A 12,304-nucleotide genomic window follows, 5' to 3' on the forward strand; every position below is an offset into this window, starting at 1 on the left:
TATAAGTATTCAGCTTTTCATCTCTTTTTCAAAACTAAAATCAACAATGTGTAAGTCTACAAAGCTTACTTAGAAAACATCACACGTTTTATTTTCTAGGTGGAAAACTCTAGAAACAAATTGCCCGGTTCCAACCCACAAAGAGACCAACCTTATGAAGATCTGCCACCCAAAAGGCCTCTGGCTCTGGCTATTCCCAAAGGTCCTACCCAGCTTGGCCTTGTGATGGTTTTGACTATAGCTGAGTATAAAATTGAGAAAGAAAACACACCCTGATTGGATTAACAGGATTACCAAGTTTGTTGTTCAGCAAAATGGAAAAAAAAAAAAAGCCTCTGAAACACAAGGATAGAAGGTTAAGCTTCTACTTACCCAAGGTAAGCAATCTGGGCTAAAGAAGTACTGCTATCTGGGTAAGAGACTAAATTTTGCCTAAGGATAAAAGTTTGTCACTCACTAAATTTTTCCCTGTGTAACTTATATCTTCTAAAACAAAAAAGGGAGCTTGTTATGGCGACATTTTAATATAGGGCACATGCTTAATCTTTTGGTTTACACTTTGCTTTTCCTTCTGATTGTACTGGAATTCCCTGAAGTCATACCGGGTATCCCTTAGAAGTATGTTCCCAGAGTTTTCCATGACAGCTTGTGTGTCACACTCACAGCTCTAGAAGGGCTAACGCCAGGCTTAATGGGACAGGGTCAGTCCTTCCAGGAAATCCTTACAGTGTGATTTGAGGAGTAGCAGAAGGAACTATGATCTAAACTACCTTCCCCAGTGATCTCCTAAGACATTTCATCACCAACATTTACTTATTCCTTTTGGACCTGAAATAGTCTATTTATTTATTTATTCTTGAGATGGACTCTCACTCTGTCACCCAGGCTAGAGTGCAATGGTGCAATTTCGGCTCACTGAAACCTCCAGCTCCCGGGTTCAAGCAATTCTCCTGCCTCAGCAAGTAGCTGGGATTACAGGTGCCTGGCACCATGCCTGCCTAGTATTTTGTATTTTTAGTAGGGAAGCGACTTCGCCATGTTGGCCAGGTTGGTCTCGAACTCCTGACCTCAGGTGATCCACCCGTCTTAGCCTCCCAAAGTGCTGGTATTACAGGCGTGAGTCACCATGCCCAGCCTTGAAGTAATTTTAAACTTTCTGAATTTCCAGTTTAAGTGATCCTTTAAATGGGAAGTACCATAAGTAGTCATCTTACGAGTCCGTGTCCAATTCTGAGCTCGTCTTGGTGAAGTACCTTCCAACCCAAGCAGCCAGTGAGTCACAAGTTATGTGTGGCTATGAGACATGCCAAATAGGGCTAGACTGGATTGAGCTATGCTGTAGGTGTAAAACAAACACTAGATTTTGAAGATTCTGTATGGAAAAAATAAAGTAAAATATTTTGGACATTTTATGTAAAATTTAAAAAAATCTCACTATAATTAATTTCACCTGTTTCATCTATTTATTCATTATGTTGAGAATATTTAAGATCTATTATCCTCAGGAAATTTCAAGTATATAATACGTTATTATTAAATACAATCACCATGTTGTATATTAGGTCTCCAGAACTTACGCATCTTACGACTGTACGTCTGCACCTTTCGATCAACATCTACTTATTTCCCTCCAACCCCCACCTTAACCCCTGGTGACCACCCTTCTACCCTCTGTTTCTTTGTGTTTGAGATTTTTAGATTCCACATCTAAATTACATAGGCTACAACTGCTCCATGGTTCGGAGATATGAATGCCAGGGACATATTTGCTGGCTTGTACCTCCAGCTGGAGGTGAGGGAACATGGTGGTTCTGCTGGCTCAAGAGCAGGTCTGCCTTTGGTGAGTCATCTGGGCTGTTTCTCTAGCCAGGGGCATGAGCTTGCAGCAATTAAGCCAGCCTGGGATTAATTTGTCTCATGTGCAGGATCTGAGTCCGCAGTTGTTCCTGGGCCCTAGTGCTGGGCACCCACCCATGTAAGCTCGATGGAATGACAGTGGAGACCCAAGATCGGAGGTGCACAGAGGCCACTGGCCCTCAGAGCAGGACATACTCTAGCAGTGGATCTGGTTTTAAGGTGGTACCATACTGCAGCAGCTTACATAGAGGGTAAAGTGAGGGATGTGCAACATGTGCTCCTAATCGGAAGCAATGTAGCTGTGTGAATTACAGGCAGCTCCCCAAACTAGGCTCAGGGCTTGCTATGGCTGTGGTATACTCTTGCAGTAAGAACTGCAGGTGTCTTCAGTGGCAATGGAAGCTGATGGGGATCTTTTGCTCACCTTTTGCCCTCAAAGGGTAATCCGTCTTGACTCCAAGCTAATCTCAGCAGGGAACATGAGTTGGCAGAGGCAGGGTGCCCGATCACCCTCACTATGCTGCCTTCCTGGGCTTCTGAACACTAGAGGGATCTCACCACTCCCTTGCTGCACTCTAATGCTTTCCCTCTGACACTCTAGTTGAGTTTCGGTTGTTTTTGTGAGGGGCATAAGTGCCAGGTATGTCTAAGCCATCTTGCAGGTATCACTTTTCAACTCCTTTTCTTTCCTGCTTTCAAGACTCTCTGTGTTTAATTTCTGACAGTTTGATTATAATATGTCTTGGTGAATTCCTCTTTGGGTTGAACCTGATTGGAGGTCTTTGAGATTCATGTACCTGGATATTCATATCTTTCTCCAGATTTAGGAAGTATTCAGTCTTTAAATAAGTATTTTTTAAATGCTTGCTGCCACGTTCCCTCTCTTCCCCCTTATTACCGTCTACGATGCAGCAATTAGCTCCCTTGATGGTGTTTTCCATTAATCCTGTAGATTTCTTTCTTCCTTTTCATTCTTTTTCCTTTTTTCCCTCCTCTGATTAGATATTTTTAACTGACATGTGTTCAAGTTCACAGCTTCTTTGTTATGCATAATAAAATCTGCTGTTGACACTTTCTATTGCATTTTTAAAGTGTCATTCAGTATATGCTTCAGCTCCAGAACTTTTGTTTGGGTTGTTAAATAATTTCTCTTAATTGAACTTCTTCTTTTGTTCTTGTATTGTTTTCCTGATTTCATTGAGGAATCAATGAACTCTTGTATTCTTGTCTTTGTATTCTGTGGCCTACTGAGTTTTCTTAAAATAATTATTCTGAATTCTTTTTCAGGCAACTCATAGATGTTCATGTCTTTGAAACTGGTTACTAGATTATTGAATTTTTTTGATTTTTACAGAATTGTGTTACTTAACGTCTCGCACTGCTGTTTTTGCATTAGAAGAAGCAGTTATCTTCAGTCTTTATTGTCTTTGGGTGAGAAATACTTTCTCCAAATAGCTGAGCTAGGGATTTTGAGGCTCTCTCAGACCTTTTTCTATGGACATGTCTACTCTATACTTCTCATTCCAATTAGCGGGTAATTCTTACATTGTATGTGTTCTCTTGATCCTGCAAGACTGAATGCTGAGAGCCTCCCATTTGCATGCCCTAGGCCAGTGTCCTGTGATGCTCAAATTTGTGTGCCCTCTCTGAATCCCATAGAGTTGAGCTCAGTGACTGTATGAGAGATGATTTGTACATGCATTGGGAGCTGGCTTGGGGTGGGGATGCGGCTGTGAGGTGCATGGAGCATTTGGAGTGCCTGTGGACCAGCTGGGGGAAGGGGTCTGTAGGTGAGGCATCCCATGCAGCTTGGCGAGAACTTTCTGATGGAGGTCTACAGAGCAATTAGAAGCCTCCAGTCTCTCTTCCCTACTTTCAATCTTTTTCAACCACTCAGCTGTGCTGATTGCCTTAATATTCTTAGTGCGGTGGGAAACAGTTTGGTCTTTTAGGCAGCATGTCTTGGGGAGCCAGACACTCACTCATTACACTCCCACTTTCTCCAGTGGAAGAAATTGAAGGTCGTGGCTGCAGGGGGCTCTCTTGGCAGTGACCTTTCTGCCTTGAGGTAGGGGTGACATAGGTGAAGTGAAACTGTTCTTCTTCTACTCATTATTCTGTCTGTTCTTAGATTTTTTTTTTTTTTTTTGAGACAGAGTTTCGTTCTTATTGCCCAGGCTGGAGTGCAGTAGCACGATCTCGGCTCACTGCAACCTCCACCTCCTGGGTTCAAGTGATTCTCCTGCCTCAGCCTCCAAAGTAGCTGGGATTACAGGCATGTGCCACGACACCTGGCTAATTTTGTATTTTTAATAGAGATGGGGTTTCTTTGTATTTTTAATAGAGATGGGGTTTCACCATGTTGGTCAGACTGGTCCTGAACTCCTGACCTCAGGTGATCCACTCACCTCGGCCTCCCAAAGTGCTGGGATTACAGGCACGAGCCATTGCGCCTGGCCCTATTCTCAGATTTTATAATCTAATGGTGTGCTGAAACTTCTCCACTGGACTCATGGACTTCCACAAATGTACTCTTGTCTGTGGATATCTGTCTAAATCAATGCTTCTGCAGGAAGATGACAACGGAAAGCTCCTATTCTGCCATCTTGCTGAAGTCACTCTATTTACCTGTTTCTTTCCATTTTTAAATGTAGCTGCTAGAAAATTTAAATTCACATATAGGTGGTTTACATTTACTTCAAATGAAAGGAACTGGTCTATATCACCTGACATTCCCGAACGGAAATATTTTTGTTCTATGTTTAACACTCTTAGAAATCTTTGTGAAGGTGACATAATCCAAAGCAAATTGGTGTTAATCTGTCATTCTCCTGAAAATATAGAGTTGGAATGGCCTTATCAGCTAATTCACCTAATCCCATCTCATTTCTATAAGCAGGAAACTGAGGTTCACGAAGGATAACATCATGCCACATACACCAATGACAAGACTAACATGGATTCTCAATCGAGTCCTTTTTCAAATTTTATGATTTTATCTCTCAGCTCACTTGTCCTTTTCCTGCAGATAATACCTTCGCCCAAAAGAGTGACCGTTATCAGAGCAGGTGTTTCAGGCATACAGTAAACGATTGATGAAGAAGGGATTTAAGGACAGGGAGTCATTTCAGATCACATGATTGGCTGCTTATTCTTCCTTCTCAGGTATCGCCCTAATTCTTTGCAATCATCTACTAAAAATGTGGCTCAAAGAATCCTGTTACCAGGCACCGCTTCTCTTCAAACACAGCTGTTATCATTTAAAGATTAAAATTCAGAGCTCTTAGTCCTCTTTCATTATGTAATACAAAATGCAACTCCAAATGACAAGGCAAGGATCAAGTCTGTATTATTAACTGGACTCAGGGTATACATAAACTGTTGATCTTACATCTCTAGCTTTTGATTCATGATTGTAATACAGAATCTCTTTGACTTGTGATAGGGTTATATCCCAATAAACCCATTCTAAGTTGAAAATATCGTAAGCCAAAAATACATTCACACCACCTAACCTATTGAACATTGTAACTTAGCCCAGCCTACCTTAAATGTGCTCAGAACGTTTACATTAACTTCCAGGAGGGCAAAATTATCTAACCCAAAGCCCATTTTATAATAAAATATTGAACACCTCATGTAATATACTAAATACTGTACTCAAAGCATACCACTTTTGTACGAGCATCAAGTCAAAAAATTGTAAGTCAAACCATCTTAATTTGGGAACCATCTGTACTTAGCATCCCACGAAAAAAAGAAAAGTCTTAAATTTCCCCAAGAAGTCTATTAACCTACACTATCTCAGTTCCTCAGATCCAGACATATAATCACCTTTGTCATGTCTTCTGTGAAGGAGACAGCATTTGATTCCAGGCTAGAGTGACTTACTAAGATTCAGACTTTTGCTACTGATCTTCTTTAAGTAGGTTAACAGAATTTCTCCCTTGTTTTCACTAGGAAGAACAAGGGAAATAATGGTTATCTTTGCACTTTTATGATCCAGACCCCCTGTAGCTTAATAGCTAGAAAATTTTGTTTCAGAGGGTGGGTTTGCCTTGTGACAGTTGGCACTGTATTGAGATATGCCTCTGCACTGCTCCTGTGAAAGGAAAACTGATCTAGATTATGACCCCTAACGTGAAAAATTACTCCCCAATGTTGACAAATACAAATAAACAATCTGAGGAATAAGGCTAGGAGCACAACCAGAAAATGTGCTCAAAAGGAAATAAACCACCCAACACTACTCACTATGCAACATGACACCCAACAGTAAAACGAAAGGTTTACAACTTGAAATTTATATTATCCGTGCTTCCAGATACCAATGGTTTTGGGCTTTCCTAATGACTTTGAATGGAACGCATTTTTTTTTTTTTTTTGCAAATATATCAATTTTGGAAGGTATCAGGCTGTTTTAAACGTCACCAAGAAATAGAAATTCAGAAAAAGGTGTATCATGTTTCAAGAATGTCCTAGATTTTTAAGAAAATATTCTATCCCAAGAAATTTATAAGTTTTGTTATAGTGGACATTTGTTGTTTCTAAAATTGAATTTCCCAGCCATGTGGTCGGTGTGGGCCCTAACTGTCTTAAGCCATAAGCATATGCTACTCTGGGTTGCAATTCAGGAGTGGGTATTCAGCTGAATTCAAGTCCATTAAGTCAAATGACCTTTATTCTAAGTCTTTGGTTTCAGTCATGAGGGAAGTGGACATTCTCTTTTTTTTCTGCTGCATTGGAACCTGAAAACACATATAACGGGGAAGTATCTTCCTTCTGAGACTGAAGGGACTATGAATTCCAAGCCCATGTTCAAAGATCTAACTCATACTTAATGCATATAAAACTGGCTGCAGCCTCTAGTACAGGGTTTGCAAACTCAAAAGCCTTCAGGGACCAGAGCAATGCCACAAACTGTAGAAAGCTATCAGATGTGATATATTAATAACAGGGAATGGTGGGAAGGACAAGGCCTGTCTTTCCTAAACACATTTAAATTACAATTAAAACAAATACAACATTAGGTCGGCCAAAGAAAACACGTTGACATTAGGTGGGCTGGCAACATAAAATTCACTGGCATTGTGTCGGCTGGTTTTCTACCTTGCTTTACAACGACCTGAAAGCCAGCTACTAACCCGACCTTCAGCAATTCCTCTGTAGTAAATCTCTTGCAGCCCAGTCATGGTTTTAATAGACTTGGGATGCGGTATCTTCTTCCTCTCCCTACTCAGGTCCAGCTCTACTTAAGGGTTATGTTAACATCTGTAATCATCTTAAATGTTGCATCTGTAACAAATGTTATATGAAAAATATCTTGAAATAAACAGCATCATCTTCTTCTAGCTGTTGTTTCTAAAGCTGAAGAAACACAAAATCGAAACATTAGGGCCAACTGCATTGCTGTCAAGGGAATTTCTTTAATGGTTCTGTGTCTTAAGGGGCCCAGGTGTTTTCCAGAACAGCTCAACCAACTGTGCTTTGTTTGGAGCCTTGTAAATTTTTACATCTGACACAAAACATCCATCTGCCCCAGAACTTGATCTATTTCCCAATATACCAGAAGCACAGGGATCAATTAAATATTTTTCAGTAAAATGGGAACTGAATAAAACAGAGAAAAGTTAATTTATAAGGAAATGTGGCTATTTCTGATATTTATTTCTTGAAATTGGGAAATGATGGTGAGTTTCTCAATGTAGAGTTGTCATGCTTAAAGGCTCTTTCATAAGTAAGACTAGATTTCAAGCCACAGCTTGGAGGTTACAGATTCAGTCGAAAACAAGACACGCCTTCCCTTAGAGTGCAGTCAATGGCAAGAGCCCCTTCTGAGTCAAGTTTGTTGCTTTCACCTTAGAGTGCAGTCAATGGCGAGAGCCCCTTCTGAGTCAAGTTTGCTGCTTTCACCTTAGAGTGCAGTCAATGGCGAGAGCCCATTCTGAGTCAAGTTTGCTGCTTTCACCTTAGAGTTCAGACAATGGAGAGAGGCCATTCTGAGTCAAGTCTGCTGCTGTAAGTAAAAGTGAATCTTTTTTCTGACAGGCTAAGATGGAAGCTTCCTTGCTCTCTGTAGATTTTTTCTTAAACCCTGAACCTATGCATTTACCAGAATTTCTAATTATTTACTGTCAGTGTTTGGACAGTTTCTAAGGCATAGAAAGAGCGGTAAATTTGGCTCACCATGAAGCATTGTTTGTACTCAAAGCAACCTGGGATTTAAACAACTGAAATGCATAAATTAGGAACACTCCTGGTGTTATTACTAACAGCTTAATATTCTGCCACAATAAAAGTGTTTTTTCCACACGAAGACTTGTGAAAATTGTTAAGAATTGCTTTGAAACCAAGGGAGGCCCTGAGGAGGACCCACCATAGGAGGAGGTGAGAGCACCCATTCATGCCTGTGATCTTCCCGGGTGATTAAAGTCCCTCTTCTTGTCACTGCCCATCTGTGGGCTCCCACTGAACTGCAGACACTGCTGTCTGCTCTCACCTGGGTGAGAACACACACCAGGTTTGTGTTCATGGGAGCTTCTGGTCCTGTTAAAATAATGAATACTAAGGTTTCTCAGAGAATTACTTCCTCTGATGCTATCTTTTATATACAATAATAAAAGTTCATGCATGTTGTCAACAAATGTGCATCAATTAGTCAGTGTTCTAGAAGCTGGGAAAAATGGTCAATAACTCTCATATCGCCTGTTCAGGGAATACTGCTTATGAAGCAAAGGATGCTGTGCAAAGACTCTCCGCAAGCACTCACAAGAGACAAATTCTGGTGGCTGCAATGATAGCAAAGTGGACTCTATCTGATATATGACTTCAATGTTAATTTAAATTAGTGAAAAACAATTGTTCACTTTTTAAAAAGCACTACTTTTACAAAACCCTTTTTAATTGACAGCTGAAATTTTCCCTATTTCATGACATAAATATCAGCTGTACCAAGTCAGGTACCCTTGCGCCTTTCTGATAGACACAGGTGAAGGAGCTTGACAGACAAGCCAACCTGCCTGACATATTAGCATATGGCTCTGATTTTAATGAGTCCTGGAATGCAGTCTGCAAGCTCGCTGAGGTGACGATTTGATGAAAGCAAGACTTAATCCCTGCAAAGCCTGGTCTAACTTCACGTCAGGGATTGAAAATGCTGGCTCTTGGTGGGTTACATTTTCAGAAACGAGGTAGTGCTGTAGACTCAAACGTAGGGAGGGCTCCTAGCTATGGCAACCTTTCCATGGCCTTGCAGCCACCCCCCACCTCCTGGGGACACGCTCTTCCCCCTTTGGCATGAAGGGCTCCAGTGAGGTGCTGAGTGATGGAAGCAGGGACTGAGGTGTTGGGAAATTTAATTAGCGTGTGTGAAACAAAAAGGGCCTATGGCTTAAAGCCACTCCAGAAGTGTGAAGAATAATAATGGCTTTTTGAGAACCCCCATTTCCCAAGAATGAACAAGCCTGGGGAAAGATGAGCTGCCTAGCTTTTTGTTGTTGGTTTCCTCATTTATTTATTTTTTGAAATTTTTCAAGTCTTCTGCTGGTAAGACTTGTACAGTTTTTGCTAAGAAACTTTTACCTTTACCAAAATAAATATTTCTCTTAGTATAGTTCTCTGCCCAGAGCAAGGATTTGCTTGACCATGAAGAAAACTAGTACATGGATCTGTAGTAGAAGTGCCATTTTTTGAATCAAATGCTACATTTGATAACAAAAATATTATAACTCAGAGACTTTTTAAGGCTTCTATGAAACTGTATCCAACTCAGCAAGCACACGTAGAGCAAGGGCTGGAAATGAACTCAGGATCATAGTTTTGGGTAGGGGGAGATATTATGGAATCCACTACAGGTACAAAGACAGGTGAAAACAACCTCAGCTTAAACAAATTGTGGCAAGTACTGTAACAGATGAATCCCAGCTAGTATATCTAGATCAGGTTTTTCACAGGAGGAATTTGGACTGTACCTCAAAAGACGAACAGGACTTTCAGAAATGAAGATGATAGGAAAAGCATCCGAGGCAGAAGAAAGTAAGTGAACAAAGGTATAAACGTGTGTTTGGGGAGAGTGGGTAGAAATGTGACTAACGTAGGGAGGCCGGTGTGGGAAAGACGGAGGTCGCGGAAATGTGGAGACGCCAAATCCTCTCCTATGAAAGAATGAGACTTTCTTCAGGAGGTAATGGGGGAGGGGAATGGGGGAAGCCGCAGGCAGCTGTTGAGCAGAGGAATGCAGTCATCTGGGTTGAACCTCAGAAAAACAACTGGCCAAAGGATTTAGGATGAACTGAAGAAAGGAGGGCAGAGTGAGAGAGGAGAAAGCCAGGGCTCAGCAGAGGAAGTAGTTATAAAGCAACGCAAGGAAGGGACAGGTGTGAGACGCCGCAAAGACTGATCGCTAGGATGTGGACACTTAGCAGATTTTAAATTTCAAGCCTGAGGAGGAAATCAGATGGTAAGATGAAAACAAAGGAGAGGAATGATGAGAAGTAAAAGGGATCAGAGCTACAGCGAACAAGAACGGCTAAAGGCAAATTCAGCACACCCAACAGAAAAAAAAAAAAAAACAAAAAAGGTCAAATTAGTCAAAATAATTAATTCTTTTGATTTTGTATTGCATGCTACCCACTTTTTTAAAAAAAACACTTCAAATGTCTGAAGGTAGAGGCTAAGGCGGTGTAACCCTGATATTAATTTGGAAGAAAAGTGAGCCACGGAAATATTTGGAAATACATTGTTTTCAATGTGTGTTTAAATTTTACACTTTTCTAGGCCAGAGCATATGGATCCTTACCATTCTTTTTAATAAGCACACTCACTGTATAGCTGGATGTGCCACAACTTAATTTATCAGCCCCCTTCTGAAGGGCAGTGGGTGGCAAGAAGAAAAATGCATGTTGTTGCCGAACACCAAGAATGTGCAGGGAAAAGCTGATGCCTCACATCCCTCTGTGGCTCATTTCCTCCCTTGTGCTTTTTTTGACTCCGATTCTGCCGGAAGAGACACAGGGACACAGAAAGCAGCTGTCTACCCTGGCATGTCCCTCTACTGTGCTTTTTCTTCCCCTCACAGCGGGCGCACACTATTCCCACCAGGCAGGCTATTTGCTTTTAAGTGTATAAACTGGCAGTTACTCTTTGATGTTTGTTTGGCACTTAAACAGAATCACAAACAAGAGGGACCACTTTGACCTTGCCTGGAGCTCCCAAATTAGAGCCAGGGGCAAGGCACGCCTCTCTCGGTGACAGTAACTGCAAAGAAAGACACCGCCTCACGGACAGATCCTAAGATAACTCAGAAATCAGCATTTACTAACATTTGGGTGCAACACACCTCAAACTCCAGATAGTGGTCTTTCAGTTTGTACTCATCGACGTCCTTGGCTTTGACCTTCTTGTCGGGGGGATATGAGCGGTGCTCGGCCAGCTCGGTGGTGATCTGCTTCAGCTTACTTTCATGTGACTTCAGTTGCTCCTCCTGCAGGAAATCGTGATGCCATTTAGTGTTCAAAAAAGCAAGTCAGTAACAACGCACAGCATATTTAGAAAAAATCCCTTGTGCTGAATGACTTTAACTCACTAAAACAACCCAGTGTGCCTCTGCTGCCACATCCTTCCAGCTTTCTCCCGCCAGTGTCCACATATTTCCTATATTCCTTCCCAGGATGGCAATGAAGGCCAACCTCTTTAACTAGGTCCCTTGTCATAAAACCAAATGGCTTCAGAGCTCTTTATCCGGTGTAACTGCCCCTGAGTTAGGACCAGGCCTTAAGAGATACCTCGACAGGTATGTCACCAGCTGAACAGTTAGGCACCTAGCATGGAAGCTGCACACCTTGGCTTCCCCTTTTCATGCCCACTCAGCAATGCTGCCAGCTTTTCCCATTCATCACAATGAATGAACTGTATATGTGCATAGTTTTTTTTTTCCTTTTTGAAAGAAGCAGAGCTAGGAAGAAATATTTCTTCTCTGAAGCTTATCAGATGGTATTCTAAAAAATGCAGCTATCTTGCTTCTCTCCAAAGCAGCAGAGTTCTTAGTTCCTTCAACTTTATTGACTCAAAGCAGCAAATCAATTAAAATGTATCTACCTATTTAGCAATTATTGCCTTAATAGCATTATTATAGGTACCATGTACCAATGCAATATGGTTGATCCTGCGTCAAAGGACTTCCATTCTAAGGGTACCTTAGCAATAGGCTACCTAAAAAGATATGTTGCCGAACCTTCTGCCAGCATTTTAAAAACATTCTTGGAATTCTCTTGCATTCTTGAAAATGTATGACTCCTTACTGTTCTAGTTTCACATGCAAATTATCCAAATTTCACACGTACAATAAGACAAATGGGTGAAGGCAAATGAAACAGATCTGATTAAATTAGGTGATAAATGTATTTCATCTAACACCAATGTAATTGCAGAATACAAAAATCTTGTAGAA

At 41.2% G+C, this 12,304-nt stretch overlaps 1 protein-coding gene across 8 annotated transcripts in view; it reads right to left on the reverse strand.

Annotated features, from left to right (window-relative positions):
* Positions 1-12,304, reverse strand: part of PSD3 (pleckstrin and Sec7 domain containing 3) — a 554,389-nt gene that overhangs the window by 10,399 nt on the left and 531,686 nt on the right. For all 8 annotated transcript variants that reach the window (XM_045398994.3, XM_005562705.5, XM_015454524.4 and 5 more), the window contains one exon: positions 11,195-11,338. In XM_045398994.3, coding sequence (XP_045254929.2) covers positions 11,195-11,338 — 144 coding nt within the window. The remainder of the gene's footprint in view (positions 1-11,194; positions 11,339-12,304) is intronic.

Source organism: Macaca fascicularis, chromosome 8 (assembly GCF_037993035.2).
Source record: "Macaca fascicularis isolate 582-1 chromosome 8, T2T-MFA8v1.1".
In the NCBI taxonomy this organism is placed as follows: domain Eukaryota; kingdom Metazoa; phylum Chordata; class Mammalia; order Primates; family Cercopithecidae; genus Macaca; species Macaca fascicularis.